Source organism: Panthera leo, chromosome D2 (genome assembly GCF_018350215.1).
Source record: "Panthera leo isolate Ple1 chromosome D2, P.leo_Ple1_pat1.1, whole genome shotgun sequence".
Lineage (NCBI taxonomy): Eukaryota > Metazoa > Chordata > Mammalia > Carnivora > Felidae > Panthera > Panthera leo.
In genome coordinates, this window is record NC_056689.1 from 69,212,030 (window position 1) to 69,234,977 (window position 22,948).

The 22,948-nt window shown below is 38.7% G+C and overlaps 1 protein-coding gene across 9 annotated transcripts in view; it reads left to right on the forward strand.

The window, feature by feature from the left end:
* The window catches only part of VTI1A (vesicle transport through interaction with t-SNAREs 1A), a 357,198-nt gene that overhangs the window by 191,150 nt on the left and 143,100 nt on the right, over nucleotides 1-22,948 (forward strand). For 6 of the 9 annotated variants that reach the window (XM_042908242.1, XM_042908241.1, XM_042908245.1 and 3 more), the window contains 2 exons: nucleotides 15,943-16,013; nucleotides 16,683-16,744. In XM_042908242.1, coding sequence (XP_042764176.1) covers nucleotides 15,943-16,013; nucleotides 16,683-16,744 — 133 coding nt within the window. Of the gene's footprint in view, nucleotides 1-15,942; nucleotides 16,014-16,682; nucleotides 16,756-19,431; nucleotides 19,564-22,948 lie in introns of those variants that run through there. The other 3 variants (XM_042908248.1, XM_042908249.1, XM_042908247.1) reach the window with 2 other exon arrangements.

Here is a 22,948-nt window from a genome sequence, read left to right on the forward strand (position 1 = left end):
AAATAGGTGGTGAAAACAGACCAGAGAGATAATTCAGTCCTCAGAAACGAATGGCCTTTACGTGGGTAGCCAATATTGCCTCAGTGAGCGTGCAGTCACTGCATGTCTCACAAAGAACAAAATGCACACAGTGCTGGAGAGGGACTGGAAACTCTGATATTGAGGGTAAAAGAAAGAGTTGGAAAAAGAAGCCAGCTGGGAAGTTGACCGTAATCTGTGTGGTTCTTGGGCCTTAGAAAACCCATCTTGCTTTTCTTTCATTTGGCCAGGAGTCATTTTTAATATATATATTTTTATTTTTCCTTATATTCTCATCCTCGTAATTGATTTATGACATTCAGGAAGTCATAAAATGTCTAGCTTCCTTTTTTGTTCTGTGTTTGTCCAAAGTGTTGCTCCATATTGCTTCGGCCAGGATTCCTGTGATGTTGGCCTTTTATGGGGTGGTGAAAGCGTATGTGTGCCACTGGCCACAACCATCCACTTGAGGATCAATCAGACATGGGTGGTTTCTTTTTTTGGTTTTATTTTATTTTGTTTTTTCTAAGTCTAGTTTCAAAAGGGTTAATTCTTACCAAGTGATGCCAGGATGGGTTTTGAATACTGGCCAGCCATGGCAAATGACTTAACCTCCTTGAGCCTCAGATTCCTTGTCTTTAGAAGGGGTTAATAATAATCTGTTTCATCTGCTGTTTGTGAAGATTTAATGCAGTATCTGTCAGGTGCTTAGCACAGTGTCTGGCATTCAGTGAAGCAGTCAATAAACAGTGGCCCAAAATAAAAAACTCTCCCTGGAGGGAAACATTCATTGCAGTATTTTACACACAGCCTGTAAGCAATAAACTTTTGTTGGATATATATTGAATGAATGAAGTCATTTTCCATCACCAAGCGTTCAAGCCTGCATGCCTTTTTTCCCTCAGAAAAGTCCTATCTCAACTTGTTAATACTCTTACACTGAAGTTTGGTAAAGCACTCAATTTTAGTGGTTCCCTAACAGAGCCTATTGAGATATCATTAAAAATTCTACTTAGAATTATGCCAATAAGTTCAATATACAGCCTTGCCAATGAAGCCTCATAAATTCTCTGTTGTATTTAGAACCAACAGTGGCTTTGTTTTATTCTACATTTTAGAAACTCCCAATGCCATAGCGCTTGCTAAGAAAGGCAAACAATAGTAAAGTATCTTTTTTAGGAGTTTCACTAAAAGAAGTCTCTAAGTGCATGTTTCTGAACATACTGTCCTTCTAAGGTCAAACTGATATTTCAGTTTACAAAATTGAATGATTCTCTACTGTTCTTCACCTGACATTGACCAGCAGTTACCATCTGATGAGCTAGATTATCAAAATCCATATTTATTTAGCCTTTTCTTTAATGTCAGAAGGATAGCATAAATATTAAGAAATCTTTAGCTCTCTCATATATCTTTATATATATATATATATATATATATATATATATATATATATATATATATATAGGAAGACAATAATTTAAGCTCAGTTTGGATCTTTATCAGCTATACATCTCAAGTTGAGAAATAATACTGAGGTCATATCACCTTAAAACTCTGCTATAATATTCCATAAAATCACCCATCCTTTTTTTTGCTCACTGATTACCTTGAGTTTCATTAATTTCTACCACTCTAAATGTCAATGTCTAAAATTCAAGGCCCTTCTGCTTGGAGTTATTCAGGAATGAAACGGCTCTGTCTTTTTGTCTTCTTTATGATATAGTCTAAATTCCCCCCCTTAGATTATAGAGTCCTCTGTAGATTGCTCTGGATTACTTCTGTGTGTTTGTGTGTGTTCCAATTAAACTTTATTTACAAAAACAGGCCATGGGCTCAACTGGCTGAAGGGCCCTCGCAGAGTTCTACTCTAGAATAGTTGCTCTCACAACATAGTCTCAGGGGACCAGCAGCATCAGCATCATCTGAGGATTTGTTGGAAAGGCAACTTGTTGGGCCCCACCTCAAACCTACTGAATCAGAAACTGTGGGTGCAGGACCCCGGAATTTGTTTTAACAACATGACTACTTTCATTGATTGACCTATGCCCCATCTACGTTCACAAAAAGAAATGTCTTACAATAAAAGATCAGACAAGTATATCAAGAGCAGAAAAAATTAACTGAGGACAGAAGACAGAAGCCAAGAATTAAAGGGACGATTTAGGTGGGGGCAGAGGGTGGAGGAGAGGTTTGCCCCATGAAGAAATTCTAGAGAAATGCCCTACAATTAAGGATTCAACTCACCCAGAGCTTCTTAGGATTCAGACCAAAGAAAAATATGTTGGATTACATAGCTTATATTGTTCCATAGTACAAAATTAGTTATTTCCTGTACCGTCAAAAAAAAAAAAAAAAAATTTGTTTTAATCAGAAAGGGAAGGAAGTGTGGGGGTGGTTTTTAAGACAAAGAAATGTGATGAATCCTATACTTGAAATCAGCTTGATTAAACCAGTATAGAAATATTCCTTTTTCATAATTTCTTAAATAAATCTTATGAGCACCAAAGACCCAGAGTTGAAATGGTAAAGATTTATATCGGAGCCAGATATGTAGTACTAGAGAATGTTGAGGAATAAAGGCTAGAAGTCCTTGACAAAGAGTTTCACACGACTCCCAGAAATTTTTAGGAATATGCATATCTGGACCCCATTTCCAGGGATTCTAATTTAATCAGCCTAGAATGAGGCCTACACAACTCTGTTTATTAAAAGTTCCATAAATAGGTCTAGTCCAGAAACAAAGAAGCACGCTACTAGATTGTCATTGACTATCCCCTCTGCATTTCAGTCATCACCCTCAGGCTTTTGAAAGAAAGAAATGGCAGAAAATTCAAGAAAGAGAGCACTAGCTGAAAGCTGAAAAGTGGGCATTCTCTGTTGTCAATTGAAGAAAGACCCCAATGCTATATAGATCCAGGATAGCAGATAGGTCTTATCCCCTGTGCCCACTCTAATCAATTGGAGCTGATTGCCTGGAGCGTTGCGAAGAGAGGGGTAGTTACAAGGCATATTCAGGGGCAATGTGATTGATTAATAGTATCTTCCAAGTGTTTGGTATCAGAGTGGCAGCCCGTATGGTGTATGTCTGTAGACTTGGCTCTCACACTAGACATGTGGGTAGCAGAAACGACATTTTGTCGAAAATTAAAGAGACTAATTTCACCCCTCTGAAATTTTATTTCCAAACTTGAATCGTTTCTTTAATTTCTCAGCCAACTTTTAATATCAGTCTTCTCACTTTCTCAGTCTTTCCCCGTAAACTTCCACCAGGATTTCCTGCCTGATATTTCTTGAAGGTTGATCGAGGATTTTAGGTCAATATTTTGTGTTTCTTAATACTAAAATTCGGCAGCATTCACGTTCAAGGCCTAATCACTGCCTGTACCCACTGTCCTGTGCTACTTCAGGTTCAGTAACTTGCTTTTTCCATTTAGCCAATATATCCATGCTCCCTCCTCCTGTTTTAACCTGTGTCTGCTTTCAGCATGCTCAGAAGGGTCAACATATGAAAAAGTATTGTATAAAATATAACACTGAGTTAGGGTATAAATTCGATTTGATAAAAATATTTGAGATATATAAGAAGAAGGTAACGTTTTCCAGATGAATGCTGAATTGTAGTGTGAATCAAAAATAGTTCCGCAGCCTCCTCCCTCATACCAGGAACAAAAATTAAATCAAAATGGATCAAAGACCTAAGTGGGAGAACCAGAGCTATGAAACTCTTAGAAGAAAACGTACGGATAAATCTTTGGGGCCTGGATTTGGCAATGGATTCTTAGATAGGACCAAAAGCACGAGCAATGACAACAACGACAAACAGATAAATTGCACTTCACTCAAGTTTAAAACTTTTGAACATCAAAAGATACTATCAAGAGAGTGAAACGACAACCTACACAATAAGAAAATATATTTACACATCACATATCTGAGAGGGGTCTAGTATCCAGAATATACAAAACACTCTGACAGCTTCCACAACAAAAAGACAAGCCAAGTTAAAAATGGACAAAGGACCTGAGTAGACATTTATCAAAGAAAGATCCACAAATGGCCAATAGCCACATGAAAAGATGCTCAACATCATTAGTCATTAGGGAAGTACCTTCAAAACCACAATGAGATGCTACTTCACACCTACTAGGGAGGCTATAAGTTTTAAAAATGGAGAATAGTAAGTGTGGCCAAGGAGAAATTGAGGCCCTCATGCATTGCTGGGGTGAATGCGAATTGGTACAGGCACCATGGAAAACAGTTTTGTGGTTTCTCAAAAGGTCAAGCTCAGAATTACCATATAGTCCAACAATTCCTCTCCTAGGCATATACCCAGAACAGCTATGCCTAGAAAATCTTGTACATGCGTGTTCATAGCAGCACTATTCACAATAGCACAAAGGTAGAAACAACCAAAATATCCAGACTGATGAATGGATTAACAAAATGTGGTTTATCTGTACAATGGAATATTATTCAACCGTAAAAAGAAGTGATACCTGCTACAACATGAATGAACCTTGGAAACATTAAGGGAAGTGAGAGAAGCCAGTTCTTATTTCAAATTGATGTGATTTAAATAATTTGTAGTATTTAATCTTGAGGATCCCAAGCTATGTGTGTCTATTAATCATATGTTTACATATTGACGTATCCAAATCAAAAGGAGGGAAGTGATTCCATCCTTTAGGCCATTTCCCCCTTCTAGCTTCAGTTCGTATTAAGAATGGAATTAAGTCCAGAAAAAAATATATCAAGAAAAGGAATGGCAAGGCCAAAAACTTTAGTATCATCTTTTATCCACATATGACTATTGAGCTTCAGTGATTTTATCTGCCTCTGATTCCGTTCTAGAACAGTGAGTGAAGTGTTCTCCTCTTGTGCTCTGAACATAGGTCTGAAGCCAAGTAAATATGTTTTCTTCCATGAATGTACACTTGTGAGGGTGTAGGTGTGTGAGGGGGGGAGGTTGGAATGTCATCTCCCAATTTCCTGCTTTTCAGAGCAAGAATGAACAATCTAAATGTATTAAATTTTCCACCTCCCGGATTCATTTGTTAAGAATAACAAATTCACTTGCCAATGTGAATGGGGAAGGGAGAAAGGGGTCAGTGGGATAGACAGTTTATGATTCTGTATGAGAATTGGCCCCTTATGTTTTAAAAGAACAAAAATATACTGAATATACAACAATCTACTAAAGCTAAAAGATTTGGGTAATTATAATACTTCTTTTGCTGTTTGTATAATTTGTAAAGAACAGAAAGTATTTCAATCAAGACCATGAAATCACAGCATATTTCTCTGTAGAGTGCTGTGGTTCTTTCAGGGGAATATTTGAGAAGTATGCAGACTGTATTCTGTCCCACTCTTGCCCAAATTCTTGGAAAGGCCTTTCTTGGGCACTGACATTTTATTTTATTTTTTGCTTGTTTTTTTTTTTTAATTCCAGGATAGTTAACATAGAGTGTTATATTAGTTTCAGGTGTACAATATAATTATTCAACAATTCTATAGATCACCCAGGGGCACTGACATTTTAAAAGTGTACTAAAGTATTAGAGTTCCTTATCACCCACATCGTAATGCATTTTGAACTGGACACTTTAAATAAACAAACAAACAAATTCATTTTGCCACAAAGATCAGTGACATAGGACTCAGGAGGCTTGGGTCACAGTTGTAGCTCTGTTGATAATTAGCAGCATGACGGCTGATCCCCACCCTGAATCCCTCCTTTTCTCATCTGTGCAATTACTTACAAGACTCATGTTTTTTCTAAAAATCTGTATTTCTGTTGCTGTAGATTTATAGAAGGTGACTGTATTTTCCAGTTCAGCAGCTCCCATGAACAAACATTTTCTGAACACCTGCTTTAGACTAAGAGGAATAAGAAACAACCTCATCTTTAAAGGAGTTTATAAGGTAATGGGGAAAGAAGAACATAGAAGCGAGGAGTCACAAACTCAGATTCTATAGCAGCAAAGGAGGCACATAACTGAGTGAAGTAGGTCAGATGGGGACGTAGCAAACTCCATAGTACCTGGCTCTTCTCCAGGAGACAGCCGTATCTCAATTCCAGCCTGTTTACCCTGTGGGAATGGGGACTCAGTGTTGCCACAGATTCCAAATTTCAAAAGAAATGAGAAGGCCAGCTTTTTATATGAAATCTCCTGTTTAAAAAAAAAATGTTTTGTTGCTAACCAGTTCAGAAGTGCTTACGCAGTGATTCCTAAAAGCAAAACATGTTTGTTTGCTGGCTGAACAACTTCTTTAGTGTACCCAATAGTGACTTCTGAATAAGCAGATAATTAGAATGTTATACATTCAACGATAGACGTGTATATAGTTCACAAAGGGTATAGATAGCGATTAACTCTGCCCGTAATGATTTCTAAAGAGGCTTTCTACTTACTTTCTAGTCACTTGTCATAGTTTACTCTACTTTTTGGGTGTTGTTTTGTTTTTTGTTTTTTAGAGTGAGTAATTCATTCCACCTGGAGATCTGGATGATGTTGAACAGGTCTCTCTTGTCTGCTAAGTAAATACATGTTTGGCAAATTCCACAAGTGAGCCTTTGGAATGTGCTTTGACAATTTTGCCCATTCAGGTTTTCTGCTGCTTCATCTCCTGGCTTTTACATTCTTTATTGAATTGTGAAAAAGGGATGTCCTTCCTGCTGCTCTGGCCTTGTTTCATAGAACAGAACAGATTCATTCTCTTTTTTGAATGGAGTTGTAATTAACATGGCTCCTTTTGTTTAACAAGTTCAGTTTACATAGTACCTGCTCATTCCAGAGCATCATTATTGGTGGCACACCTTCATTGACTGATGTCTGAGGGCTCTGGGAATAGTGTTTGTTAATTATCTGCAGCAAACCAGGTAACTAAGGGGAGGTTCCGCTACTATGACTTCGATGAAAGTAGCACTGATGATTTTTTAATTGCTTAATGATAGATTTGATCACCTTTTTAAATTTTTTTTAATGTTTATTTTTGAGAGAGAGAGAGACGGCGAGCACGTGAGGGGGGAGGGGCAGACACACACACACACACACACACACACACACACACACACACACACACACACACAGAATCCAAAGTAGGCTTCAGGCTCCACACTGTCAGCAGAGGCCCCAAGACGGGGTTGGAACTCATGAACCGTGAGATCATGACATGAGCCAAAGTCGGATACTTAACCAACTAAGCCACCCAGGCGACCCTAGATTTGGTCATCTTCAAGCAAAATAGAATCTATACTCCCCCACTAAGGAGGCAATATTAAATCGTAATTGCTGAAAAAGAAACCTGGGCCATGCACACTCCTTTGCTGTATTTCTACTAAGAGTGCCTAAGTTTATCTTTGGTTTATATGAATGTATAATTTTCTGTAATAATGTCATCATCCAAGTGCTTGTAAATATTTTATATTACATAGTAAATTCAAAAGTCCCCAGAGGCCCAGCATGCTACTGTATGAAGCAGTCCAGTGTTATAGACTCGGTCAATCTGGAGAGTATATGCCTTGCTTAAAAGCATTTAGGTTTGGCTGTTTCTCGTTTTGTGTGTTTTTTTAACACTGCCAGAGCGGGGGTGTTCAGGGGATGGGAATATATCTGTGGGCCTGATTTGGCCCTTGTGCTTCAGTTGGTTTACATGCTCTAGAGAGAAAAGGAGGCATTAAGGTTTTATAGAGTTACTGAGTTCTAATATTTTAGAGCCAGAAGGGGCATTGCAAATGAACTAGGTTAAGACTGTCATTTTACGTTTAAGGAAACTGAGGCCCAGAGAAGGGAAGTGTTTTACCTAAATTAAAGTTCAAATGGATTCTTCTTTATTTTCTTTTAAGTGGGTCTTAAAGACAAGGGGAATTTGAACACCCTTCCAGGGATGGTATTTCCATATTCTCCAATATAACAGCCGTTAGCCACATGTGGTTACTGAGCACTTGAAATGTGACAAGTGCTACAGAGGAACTGAATTTTAAATTTATTTCATTTTTTAAAATTAAAAAAATTTTAATGTTTTTTATTTATTTTTGAGAGAGAGAGAGAGAGAGAGAGAGACAGAGCACAAGTGGAAGCGGGGTAGAGAGAGGGGGAGACACAGAATCTGAAGCAGGCTCCAGGCTCTGAGCTGTCAACACAGAGCCCGATGTGGGGCTCGAACTTGTGAACTGAGAGGTCATGACCTGAGCCGAAGTCGGACGCTTAACTGACTGAGCCACCCAGGGGCCCCTAAATTTTATTTAATTTTAGTATTTAAGTAGCTCCATGTGGCTCGTGGGTACTATACTGGACAGAGAAGCTTGGGGATTACCATTATCAGTCTACCTTGAATAAATACGCCACTTCACATATAACTTAAAAACCATTCAGCGGTATACTTCTGTTTACCTACTCTCCATCCTTTGTGCTCTGGTTTTCAATATTTAATTCTACATATGTTGTTATTATTTTTACTTTATTTGGATCTGAATTCTGTAGATCCAAATTTCCATCCACTGTCATTTCCCTTCAGCCTGAAGAATTTCCCTTCACATTTCTTGTAGCTCAGTGCTTCTGGATGATTCTCTCAGTTTTAAATGATCTGAACTTAATTTTATTGAACCTTACTTTTAAGGGACATTCTCACTAGTGCAGAAGAGTAGGATGGCTTTTTTCCCCCACGCACTTGGGAAGCTGCTCCATTATCTTCTTGCATCGTTTTTTGATGAAAATCCAGCCCTCATTCTTCCCACTGCCCTCCCACGTGTCATCTTGTTCTTTCCTTTGGCTGCTTTTCAGATTTTTTTATTTATCTTGAGTTTTGAGAAATTTGACTATGATGTGACTAGGTATGGTTTTCTTTGTATTTATCTTGCTCAGAGCTTGTTGAACTACTTTGATCTGTGGATTGACTTTTTTTATAATAAAGTTTGAAAAGTTTTGACTGTTATTTCTTCAAATAATGCTTGCATCCTGTTGTTCCCCAGAGGGGAATCTCTTTTTCTGGGAGTCTGATTGTATGTATAGAAGACGACCTGTTATTAGCACACAAATTGTTGATGCTCTGGATAAGTTCTATTAACCTGTCTTCAAGTTCAATGACTCTTTTCTTGTATAGTGAACGATATTCTGGTCCATCCAGTGAATTGGCTTCAGATGCTATATCTTTTTATTCTCGAATTTCATTTTGTTCCCTTAAAAAAAATTTTTTTAACGCTTATTTATTTTTGAGAAAGAGAGGGAGGGAGCACAAGTGAGAGAGGGGCTGAGAATAGAGGGAGACACAGAATCTGAAGCAGGCTCCAGGCCCTGAGCTGTCAGCACAGAGCTGGACTTGGGGCTCGAACCCACAAACTGTGAGATCATGACCTGAGCCGAAGTCAGACGCTTAACCGACTGAGCCACCCAAGCGCCCCATTTTGTTCCTTTTTAGAGTTTCCACTTCTTTCCTGAAAAAACCCATCTGTTCACCTATTATGCTTATATTTTCCAATATAGTTTTGAACACTATTATGATACTTGTTTTAAAATCTTTATCTGCTAACTCTAATAACTAAGCCATCTGTTGGTCTACTTCCATAGGCTGTATTTTCACTTTATTATTCTCTTTTCCACCCTTTTTATTTATTTATTTTTTCATGCTTTGGAATGTGTATAGTATTCTAGACATAGTATAAAAAAGTACAGTAGAGTCTGAAATACAAACATCATGAATTCATTTTTCTCTGAAAGCATTTTATCTTATATTTGATCAGTGGATTGATCAGATTCTTTCTAAAATTGAGTTGATGCTGAGCTGAATCTCTAATTAGATTGTACTCATCTGAGGTTAGTACATCCCCAACCTGTGTCTAAGCTCTTTGTCGTTGTTGTTGTTGTTTAATATTATCAGTATTTGATCTGGGAGTAAGTTGGTCTGCAGTTTCCCATATTTTTGGTTCACATTTGGGCTTAACTCTGACGGTGTCTCAGAATACAAGCACCACAAGAATACGTGGGAATATGTGATGTTTCTTTTTACTAATCAGTCCCTCCTGTAATGCCCCTTCCTTGGCAAATTTGGAGATTGGAGAATTACCAGACCAAGCAATTTGGTTTTTGTGTCTACAGCTCATCTAGGTTTCATGCTGTCTCACACACCGACATTTTCATATAATTTTGGAATGATTTCTCTTCATTCCTGAACAGTATCTCCCTGGCAGTCCTGTACTTAAATCAGGCACTCACCATAGGTATGAACATTGCCATTGCTCTTTACTTACATATGAGATGCTTGTTTCTCTCTAGACTCTATCAAAGCTTCCTTGCATACATTGGGCTTGCCCATTCAACAATGGTGATTATTTTGTCTGACTTTTCTTGTTTCTGTGAGAGTCATTTACATCTTTCTACATCCTAACTGGAGGCAGAAGTTCCTCACACGTCTTGAATTGTCAAATAATGAAAGATCATGTAAGGTAAGGTAAGATTCCTTACCTTTTCAGGTGTCAGGAATTTAAAAGACTATACCTATCTGAGTGACATCAATACCAAGGATAACCTACACACTCAGGGCATGATACCAGAGTCAGTAACCACCCCATGAGCTACTCCCTCCTGGGAAACTATGTGTGACTTCCTTTGCTCTCCCAAAGCAGTAAGTTTTTGCTCTCATCAGACTCGGTGGCCAGAATTTCCAAAGTCAGGTCCAAATTTCAGTACTCCAACTTATTGGGAAACATTACTTTGTGTTTTTCAATTGTCTGGTTGGTGCTCTGCAGTGTGCATATGAAAACACGTGCTCCAGAAAATAGTTCTTTTACAGTATTTCTATGCAGTCCTGCATTTTAGTGAAGTCCCCATATGCTCACAATAGCTGGATAATTATGAATGCCTTCTACCTGTTACTGAAATTGCTAATGAAGTTTTGAGTACCAGAAAATAACCTTACCTTATCTTAGTTCTTTAAATAAGGTTCTTTAAACTTAGTTCTTTAAAGTAAGCTCAACTGGATGTCTTCACTTTTTAAAATAATTTGCTGGAAACAACATCCTTAATAAAGTTTGCTACAAGAGAGTTAAATGTAAGTGTGATGAAAAATGATCATTTTTTTTTTCTGGCGAGTGTACTGCTTGTAGCATAATGACTAAAATTTTTTTTAGTATTTTGAATTTATCAGTGGAACATTTTCTGATGAATTACATCTGCAGCTCCTTCCCTTTCAGTCATGTTTATACCATACCATGATGTGAGTCAATTCTGCCTTCATATAAGAATATTTTAATCAGCCCATCTCCAAAATACAAGTCCAATAATTATTTTTTAAAGTTTGTCCATTGCCAGTCTTATGATAGTTCAGGTGGCATTATTATTTGGAATGAAGAGTAATGATGCTTTTCATGGTATGGGTTCCTCAAACTAAGTCTTATCTTTTGTGATGCCAGACCAGGCCTTCAGGAAGTATCTTGCTAGATTTGTAGTTTCCTGCCTGCCTCTTCCCTCATGAGGCAGGAAAGTGTAGAATGCCCGGTGTATATCTCCCAACCCCACCCCAAATATACTGAAAAACAGAGGAAGTGTTAGCCAGAACACATTTTGCAGTTTGTAATCCAATAAAAGGGGCCATAGACCAAAGACATGATTCATTCTGGATAATTCTGAAAACAAAAACTCACTTTGTAAGTTTGAATGCCACACTCCCAGGATAATTCCCAGGACCCCTGTGGACAGGATAGAAGAGGAGGAAAGGCACTTTTCTTTCCAGGAATTCATTTGTCATGCTCATATTGACATGTTAGAATTCCAGCATGTGGCATCAGTTTTTATTTTTCTTTATGCTTCCCATTTTTTCTTACTCTCAAGAACATCCTCACAGTCAACAGGTGCAGTATTTATAAAATTTATGATTTCTCAAGTTATCTCAGTAGAGGCAGCGTGGCTATTCCCATTCTAAAGGCACTATGAAAGTTTCAAGGACTGAAAACCATAGACTGGGAATATCAGATCTGCACTTGTTTAGGCCTATAAGCTTGTGCCCTTTCTTTATTAGAGTTTTGGTGAATGCTTGTATCTTCAAATTTTTCAAGAAAAGTAAACCTAACAGTGTTACTAATTTTTTAAGAAAATAATCCCTAAATGTCTAATACTATTCCAACCAAGATAGTTTAAAAAATTACTTTAAAAATAATCCTTTCCCAAGGTGCCTGGGTGGCTCAGTCAGTTTAGTGTCAGACTCTTGACTTCAGCTCAGGTCATGTTCACGAGGTCGAGCCCCATGTCGGGCTCTGCGCTGACAGCATGGATCCTGCTTGGGATTCTCTCTCTCTCTCTCTCTCTCTCTCTCTCTCTCTCTCTCTCTCTCTCCCCTCTCTCCCTCTCTCTCTGTCTCTCTCTCTCTCTCTCTCTCTCTCTGCCCCTCCTTTGCTCATGCTCACTCTCCCTCTCCCTCTCTCTCTCAAAAATAAATAAACTTCAAAATTTTTAAATTTAAAAATTTTTAAAAATAAGAATAATCCTTTCCATCTTTGTCTTGCTTTGATTGGGGTAGGAGAACACATAATGAAGAAACCGTACATCACTTTGCTTGAATTTTTCCTTTCATTCTATAAGTGTGGGCATTTCTAATGTGCCTGGCCTGGACTTTTCTTTACTGGGGCATTAAAATTGAAGGTAGTGGGGCGCCTGGGTGGTTTAGTTGGTTAAGCATCTGACTCTTGGTTTCGGCTCAGGTCATAATCTCATGGTTTCATGAGTTCGAGCCCTGAGTCAGGCTCCATGCTAACAGTGCAGAGCCTGCTTGAGATTCTGTCTCCCTTTCTGCCCCTCCCCCACTCACACTGTCACTGTTTCTCTCAAAATATGTAAATAAACATAAAATAAATAAAATTGAAGGTAGCAAGTAAGAAATGAAAAACAGAATTCTGTTTCCAACAAATGGACGGTACCTGTGTATTAAGACCAAGATGTGTGCAGTCTTGCCAGTGTCTCTTCTCTTGCCAGATGGGTTAAGACTTCGGATGCTGAGATATTTCCCAGGAGACAAGGAGAGTTGAGGGAGTGATTTAACAACTCGTGAATAAGGCCTGAGCTCTTTACCTTGTTTTGTTGATTCCTTCAGTAGCGGACTGTGGATCCATTCAGAATAATTTTTCCCCTAGCAAACCTGATAGAATTGTGGATCTGTTACCTACATTCATTCCAATGTTGACTTCTCCGATGCCACACTTGAGAAGCTTTGAGAGCAAGAATATATCGCAAACCTTTCATGCACTTTATATACTCCTTCCATGTACTTTTTTTCAATTGCTCATCGCTTCCTTCCACAAACACTTACTGGAAACATTATGCTGGTGACAGACACATGATAATAACCTATTTCCTATTTGTTTGAAATTATATATTATAATGCCATTAATCTTGATAGGAGAAAATATTACGTAAGTAGTATTTTGCTAAAATGATTAAGGTATTGATGGTGTCCATAGATATTTGAGATTTTTAGTTAAAGTGAGTTAAAATTGCTAAATTCTATTAAAGGATTTCAATGCAACACTTAATAGTATAACAGAATTGAATATTGTAGTTCATATGCAAAAAAAGGAAAAAGTTAGCTCCAATTGTTTTTTCCTTCTTTATTATTGGTATCATCTTCCACTTTTACTGTGCCTCTACCGGGAGCCACATATCTGATCCAATTTACTTTAAGTATCAATTGAATGGAATCAATGAAAAGCTAACATCTATCTGAGAAGAAATACTATACTAGGAAGACACTATACTGGAAAGAATTCTCAGAGTTTGTATAGGTATCAAAAATATATTTATGCTATTGAATTTAAGCATTTTTTATTACTTGGATTTTCTGTCATGAAAGGAATATACAGAGGTGCCTTGGTGGCTCAGCTGGTTAAGTGTCGACTCTTGATTTTGGCTCAGGACGTGATCTCACAGTTCGTGAGATCCAGCCCCAAGTCGGATTTTTTGCTTACAGCGTGGAGCCTGCTTGTGATTCTCTCTCTCTCTCTTTCTCTCTCTCTCTCTCTCTGCACCTCCCCAGCTTGTGCACATGCACATGCTCCTCTCTCTCTCAAAATAAATAAACATTTAAAAAATGAATATACAGTCCTTTTTCTGGTGTGCCACGAAATACAAACTCTAGTGTAGTATTTGCCCTTTAGCTGCCAAATCTTCACTCGTAACACAAAAGTTCATGAGTGCAGAACTTGATCTCCTTTACTGCCCATGTCCCCAGCATCTGCACCTGGCACAGAGTAGGAACTTTATGATTTTTCATTGAGTGCATTGATTCCCATGTATTATACTATGACATGCATTTGTATGGTATCGTATGGCTTTCAAAACATTTTTACTTAGGTTAATTTCATTTGACTATTACAACAATTTTGTGAGAAATGTAGGACAGATATTTTATCTTGTGATACCCAGTTCAAGTGGTTTGTGGTAGACCTAAGATTGGAGGGGGCCCAGCTCATAACAGTCCATTGGTTTTTTTAATATCAATCATCATCATTCAGTAAATGCTTATTATTATAGGCCAGTCACTGTATTAAATAATTTAGCTGAATTATTTAACCTTTGCCATGACATAGCCCCATGACATAAAATGATCTTCCTTCCATTTTAGAGATGAAGAACTAAAGCACAACGAGGTTAGGTGATGTATGCAAGGTCAGCACTGGGGATTAGGCTCGAGCAGTGTGAGTTCCCAGCCCAAGCTCTCAATATGGTCTAACCACTGCTCCACAGTTTTTTAGGATGTCCCTCTAAAAAGTTGGCTAATGTACATAGCTGAGCCAAATAACTACCATGGTGATTTCCTAATGATTTTATTAAATTATTTGCTATCACTGTAATAGATTCTTATTGAGTGTCTCAACAAATTTATAAGCCAGAGATAACTGTTGTTATAGGTTATGGGTAAAGAGAAAAGACAATACAAAAGAGAAAAAAAAGGAAATATGGGTATGTGATTGTCAGAATGTTGGAGTCAGGTGGGTTGCCAACATTACAAGGGAGTCAGATTTGTCATTCTTCTGTTATAGACTAAGGTACCTCCCAGGTGATGGAGAATGAGTCTGGAAAAGAAATTATTCAAGGTAGCTGCATATTTGTCAGGTTAGGACATACCTACAGTCTTGTGAAAGGAGGAGAGCCAACCAGTGCCAACCAAATGGGATGATCATGGCAGAGGAAAACCTCGTTGGAGCTCAGCAGTGTGCTTCTTAACGAATGTTCTAACCTGCCTATTCCTGTATAAATGGGAGTTCTGTCTGCAGCTTGAGCTTCACACAGCTCCTCAACCATGTGTGAAGTGCACCTCATCGTGACTCAAGTATCCACAGTGGCTGAGAACATGCTAAAGGAGCTCTTGCTCCCAGAGAGTAGAAGCCTGGAGAGAGTTCCACTGACAATAAGCTGAAGTAGTTGAGAGAACAAGGACTGTGCACGTGGGGCAAATACATTAAAATCAGATTGTTCTAAATGGAGTTTCACTTACCTATGCAAAGCAGTGCAATAATAAAGCTGGGGAGGTAGAGTAGAATCATCAACATTAGTTATAACCTGCAAAACCAAAGATTAGATTCCATGTTGATAAAATGATAGGAAGACCACCGAACCTGGGCTCTCCATCTCGGTGGATAACAAATATGCCAAGGTGGCCTTCTGCAAGACATATCACCTCAATCGTCACCACCTTTTTGGTTATGTTCTATAGGTTGAATTGTAAATCCTATCTAATCATATCTAAGATATACAGGTAAATTTATTAAATACTTTCTAAATATTTTTCAAGTACATGAATTTAACTATGCATCCATTATGTAATGTACAGTTATTGAACATTAACTCTGGGCCTGCCGCCATTTTGGTACTTCTGGGGGTTGTTCCCACTTATACCCAAAGTTGCCTTTCGTCACCCAACTTTCCTTTTCCATAGAGCAAATTGGCCAGGAGATGTTGGAAAACCTCAGTCACGACAGAGAAAAGATACAGCGAGCACGTGAACGAGTAAGTAAAAGTGATACCGTTTTTTTCAGAAGTTCAGTAAATAATAAGGCATAGAAGGCACATGCATAGACAGTAACAGTGACATAAATGCAAGTGTGTATAAAAAAGGCAAGGGTGGATGAGGGATGTCGAGTGAGAGGAGAAGAGAAAAAAGAGTGTGCAATGGAGAAAGAATATGCTCTTTCTTTCCCCATCCCAGAATGCCCCCAGGTAGATATTTTATTTAGCTCTATTACTGAGAAGGTCATGAGGGAGATTTTGGAGTATGTCAAGTCTTTCAGGGTGAAAGCTGTAAACATAATGATGTCTCATCTTCACTTAGTTCATTTCGTTACCGTTTATATTTGTAGGACTTTGCACATTCGAAATTGGATTTTAATTACCAGATGTTTATTCAACTTTATCAGCCTGCAAGACATTTGCTTTTATAGCCAGTTCAAGTATCCAGCTTAAAGCTCCTGGGATTATCTGTTACATGTAATTTTCTAAATCAAAGAATTTTCAGAGACTGTGTAGGTAACAAGGTGTATTTTAGTGTATTTAAGTATTTTTTCATTAATTGGATTTTCATCCGTGAGAAAAACTCCTGCTTGCCAGTGCACTTTCGATACGATCCAACTACATGAAGTCTCACTTTGTTTTGTTTTAATGCTGCTTTTCTCCTTCTAGCTTCGAGAAACAGATGCTAACTTGGGGAAAAGCTCCAGGGTCCTGACGGGGATGTTGCGAAGGTAAGAGCAAGGTAGGGACCTATCTCTCTCTCTCTCCCTTTTTTGAAACTGTGTTTTTCATCTAGTTGCAACTGGGCACTTTCCAGGCATGTGAGCCTCTGCTCTTAGTACCCTGTGTCAAGACCCTTTTGAAATGACAGAGCACTGATATTAACTCTTGTTTGGACAGGGACACATACTGAGTAACTTAGATTAGAGAGAAGGTTTGAGCTAGGGGGTTTACCTCAAGCTATGGAAAAAATTAGGGTTAGACATGAAGTACTTTTTCATAGCCTGAGGAAGTCCCCATGGCAGGAGCAGACTGATTTTATTTTCTATTTCAATAGCCTCCTTCTCCTAGAAGGAATGCGGGCCTGCCAGTATCATGAGCACACTTGGTATTAGCTTTGCTCTCTCCCTGTTGCCTTGTTTTCATTTCTTTTTTAAGAGACACTGTTTGGGGAAACATTTCAATCGTGTATATACTTAAAGATGATGTTTACAATTTAAAGATTATCTGAATAATATGAATTCACATGTGCGCGCGAACAGATGTTAATGTTTTATGTGTGCGACTAACCTTCGACTGATGGAAAACATTCAGGAGAGTATGCGGAAATAAGTGAATGAATATGGGTAATATTCTATATTCTATGTTTCTGGGGGAGAGGAGTGAGAAATGTGTTTTCACTGTTCTGAAAGAGACATTTTTTACGTAGGTGTATTTAGCATGGCATTTTCTTACGTTCGGAATCTACCAAGGAAGGTTATCATCTAGCACAGCCTTCGGTTTAGAACTGTAGCTCGCAGTGTGAATGAGAAAGGTTGAGAATCGCTCCACAACAGCTTAATTGGAATTTTAAAGAAGAAATCCTTTAGCATGGACACTATAGAGACAACTAATTTAGAGAAAGGAAAGTCTTCTCTGATCATGTATCTGTACGTAAGAATTCGCTAGAAGTGTGTTTGCTGTGTTCGTGATGGACAGCACAAGACCCAGTCATAGGGTTGCTTGGTCTCCATCAGGCTGATAGGTCTTGAGCCTGAAGTTCCTGGGACACTCCAAACCAACACTGGCCTAACTCCACAGGCCCCTGATTTTCCTGCAGGCACAGTCCCAATTCAGCACCATAAGCCACTGAATCCTCTGCTTAAGAGTAATACATAAATGACCTAGAAAAACGCAAAATCCACAGAGAAGTGGCAATTGAGAGGAAGGGTTCAGTGCCTATAGACAATAAAAATGAAAAAAAGGAAAAAAAATCCTCTATTGCTTCCCTGGGAGGGCCCCTGCGATGTGAGCTGTAACGAGTATTCTGCCTATGTCTCCATTTTGTCAAATCTCATTAAAGAGTTTATGTCAATTGAGCTGTCCAGAAATCATTCATCATTTTTAGTGTAAAAAAAATCATGCGGTTATTTAAATAATATCATATTAATGTTAAAGTTCAGCTGTCATTTAATGGTATGGCTTAATCAGATGTAGCATTTAGGAAAAATAGTTTTTGCGGGCTCTACGTGGCTTTCAGGTTGGCAGATTCAAATAAGGATTTATGAGTTTCTGAACCAATGTATTTCTGTCCATGTTTCTGCTTGATGTACCTCACCCTTTTGTGCAGGACACTGCAGACAGTTATTTCAGCAAATAAAGCATCTCCTCATATTGTGTTTGAATAAATTTGCAAGTCATTTAGAGAGGGTGAAGCGCAGACGCCCTGCAACCTTTGACTGGGCTTTCTGTAGGACAGTCATACTAACGCGCCTGTTTCATAAGCCTACAGAGGGAAATTACTCCACCGAAACCCACTTGGGGTCCTCTTTGTAGGTAAACTCAGTCCATCACTGACTCGTCTCCTTTTGGGATCTGTCCAGAGAGTGAATAGAAATAAAAACCTTCAGGTGGACGTCACCTTGCTGTGATGAGCCAAGGAAACTCTGAGGCCCTCCTGTGCATAGCAGCGATCGTGTTTTTTACAAGACTCAGCTAGGATCTTGGTATCAGCCAAGGGATCCAGATACTCTTAATGCTGTACCTTCACTGAGTCTCGGGGGAACCAAAGGCAGATGGTGGTTTTGTTTGGTTCCTAATTACTTATCCCACCTGATATACGGTTTATTTTGGTCTTGGGAAAAGGCAGAAATGTTTGATCAACTTCTTCACTCCATTGTTTTTATTATTCCCTGGAAAAACAGTCTCTAGAGAAACGGGACCAGCTTTTATGTCCCCAAGTCTCTTATAGAATACTCTGATTTTGCTTCCTCTGTTACATCCCTCCCATTCGCAGGGACTTGCTTCCCTTCCAGCACTGGTGAGATTTTAATTCAGAGAGAGAAATCACATTCTGTTACCAAAACCACATCGCGACGTTGTGCGTCAGCAGTTGCGTTTAAGTTAAGGTGTAATACCAAGCCACGCGCCCATCTGTCACCTTCACAAGTGTGTAAAGGGAATGAACGTGCTCCTCGTGCAGTGTCGGCATCCACCTCCAGATAACACGAGCTTATTTATTTGCATGTGATGAATTGTGTATGACCGAGAATATTCTACTAACATACTAAACCAAGGAATTAATTTATTTAGAGGAAAGGTTGCTGATTATTTTTAATTTTTTTAAATTAGGTTGCTTTCAATTCTGTATGGAACGGAAACGTTCCATATACAGAATGATGGCCTTTGCCCCTCATTTGGGTCATTTTGTTTTGTTTAGCCTGTGGTGAAGACAGGTGAGACCGATGTTCCGTCAATGTCAAAGTCTGTATATAAACCCACCTGGTTATCTGCAAGACGGACTGAAAGCAGATAGGGAAGTAAAAATGAGTAAGTGACAGCCACCACCATTCATGCTTTTTTAATGTTTTATTACCATCACATGAGGTTAAAAAAAAAAAAAATCTATTTCCTTCTTTTCTCTCTCCCTTCCTGCTTTCCTTCCTTCCTTTCTTTCTCCTTTCTGCTTATTCACTTCCTCAGTAAATACTTAACACCTGGAAACAAAGCCTTGGGGAATCCTCAGATGAAATCAATTCGATCCTTGCCCTCAGTCCTGCTGGAGAATCCGTACTGTGGGAATTCCTAGAACTACCTCCTTCTCAAGGAAACTTCTGAGGATTCCTTAACTCCAGCGAATGCTTACTGGTCATTAAAAAGGGTGCCAGGGAAACAAATAACCAATAGAAAATATCATCTAACTAGCTATAAAACCAGTACGTTTCAAAAGTTTAGAGAGGTAGGAGATTTATAGAATCATAAACAAGCTTTGAAAGGAACTAACCAGGCAAAAAACACTGAGGCATACCTAGTTTAGTGAAGCAGCAGCTGATTCAACTAAAATAAATAAATAAATTGTTCTTCCTGTAACGTTGCTATATTACCAAAAAGGAGAACGCAAAGGAGAAAATTGGCCCATTCAAAATTATGATAGTGAAACTTGACATCAGAACACAGATATAGCTGATTTCCTGGAAAGTAATTTTTCTTCTGTCTTGACAGAAGATAGAGAGCTGGCTAGGGACAAACGGCTCATTTCCTGACCCTATAGACAGAGTTTTAAATAAAGTGCTATCCAGATAATAACGAAAATGGTCATGAAACAAATGGCTATTCGTGTGGTGACTGGAGCCGAAGAAATGAATTTTTCACAGACTCTCACAAAATGTGATTATTGCAACTGGGGTTGTCTTGAGGTGTCACAAATAACACTGAGAGGCTTAGATGTTGCTCTTCATAAACTTGCACGTATATGCACGTTTGTGTGTGTATTATTTCCTGTACATTTGACTGGGAAGTCAAAGAGCAAACAGAGTGGGCAATCAGTGAAAATAAAAATAGCAGTTTTTGACATTTTCAGTCAGAAAACAAAAGACATCATGATTCTGGCTTTTTGGGGTTTTTTTTTGCTTTTGTTTTTTTTTTACCTCTGAAGAGTGAATAATTTATTGGTAACAGTATATTTGTTTCTAAAAGTATCTTGGGAATACAACAGTTATAATTTGAGATCTCCTTTGACATAAATTTGGAGGGCACTCTACAAGTTTATGTTGGCTGACAAAAGGCTTACAAAAAGAAATGGCGTATGTAATAGTTTTAAAACATCTTTTTCTATATGATTACCTTAATATCAAATAATTTCCTCTCTCCCACCCGCTCCCTGTGTGTGCCTCTACTATTTTAATTTTTTTCAATTTTTTTGAATTTAAAAAATAAAAACAATGTTTCCTTCAAACAGTGAATTCTTGCTTATTCTTCCAGAATGCATGTAGTAACTTGTTAAAGCATGTAACTGGTGAGAGGCCTTTTGTAACTAATCTATAAGCTACACAAACCAGGTAGTGTTAAATGCTATTGGCCTAGCAAGCACTATTCATGTGTTATTATTTATTACATGTATTTTTTTGTTAGAACTACTTTGGAGCCAGTCTAGGGAGTAATTGCCACCTACTATCGCTGTCACATTTTCATTTTAAACATGGTTTTGTTGCTTGGTAGAATGACAGGTAAAACATCTGGAAAATTTAAATGTACTATCAAAATGATCCATAAGGGTAAGCATACCAGAAATACCAACACAAGATCTGTAAGCAAGCAATGGAAATACAAAAAAAAAAAAAAAAAAAAAAAAAATGTTTGTTTAGTAAACAAATTTTTTCTTAAAGAGGGGCGCCTGGGTGGCTCCCTCGGTTGGGCGTCCAACTTCGGCTCAGGTCATGATCTCGTGGTTTGTGAGTTCAAGCCCCGTGTCGGGCTCTCTGCTGACAGCTCAGAGCCTGGAGCCTGCTTCGGATTCTGTGTCTCCCCGTCTCTCGGCCCCTCCCCTGTTCACGCTCTGTCTCTCTCTGTTTTTTCCAGCTGTTGCTCACAGATAGTCAGACAGCCTTGCTAGATGAGCAGAAAGCAGTGAACAAACCCCACCAGACCCCACCAGCTAAGATGGGCCTGGTGTTTGTAGACAGGGAAGCTGTTGTGTACCAATGGCGTCCAAGGGGGGTGTGTTTTTGAGGAGTCCTTTAAGATTATTTTATTTTTGACCACAGACTGTGGGGCCTTAACTAGAGATGAATCTATAATCTCCCTTACCTCCAGTATTCTGCAAGTATCATTGCGAGGAAATTTGTCGTATATCTCACCTTATATCTCTGGGGCCTTATCCTCACTGGAGAAAGCAATCTGGTTTTGTTTGACTATTCAAAACGAAATTCCTGCATTTGCATCAAGAGGCATATGCCTCAATGGATAAGGGGTACGCTCTGTGGCCACACTGGACCTGCCACTTTCTAGCTATGAACCTTTGACAAGAATCCACTCTCTATGCCTCAGTTTCCCCCTCTATAAAAGAAGGAAGACAACAGTCCCTATCTCACAAATTGTTATGAGCGTTAAATGAGTCAATACGTGTAAAGTACACACAACAGTGTCTGTTACATAGTAAGGGCTCAATAAATGCAAAAATGTTTGTTGTCATCATCATCATTGCTAAAAAAAAAAAAAAAGAAAGAAAGAAAAGAAAGAAAAAAAGCCTGGGGGCAAACTCTGAAATCAACGTGATAATTAGTAGTTATTTTAGGTCAGTGAATTTCCAATGGATATGTTTAAACTATCGTTTTTTCCACTGCCAGACCTCCCAAATAATTGTTATAAAATTAAAACTTAGTAATAATAGAAATAAAACTATGCCTGTCTCAGTGCTGGTGCTCCCGCTCTCCCCCCACCCCCCAGTCTGTGACCGTCACCGGGCAGTGCTGCTTGAACCACTCCAGAGCGCTAGGGTACTGCTCAGAGCAGAGAGATCCTCTGCGCTCAATCCTTCCCTCTCTTTGGACTATTTAGAGAAGGGAGCCTCTTGGTCGGTCCCTATGCCTCTTCTCCCCTTCTTAGGTTCTTCTAAATACTGTCGGCCAGTTTATCTTGCAGAGTGCAAAACTAGCACTGCTTCCTTTCTGCCTAGAAATCTCCTGCGGTTCCCCACTGCCCGCTGACCCATGTCCTCCTTAGTCTAACCCCGAAGGTCTTTCAGTGAACATTCTCGCTTCCTTTGCCTTTACTCCTGTTGCATAGACCCATGTCTCTACTGAAGTTAATTACCTCCCATCTCCAAAACCAGCCCTAACCGGTTATTCACCTATCCTATATCTTTGTTTTTTCTGTTACTTCTACCTGGATATCCTCCTTCTCTCACCTATTATAGTCAAGAATCTTCTGGATGAAAGTGACAGAAACCCAGATCAAGC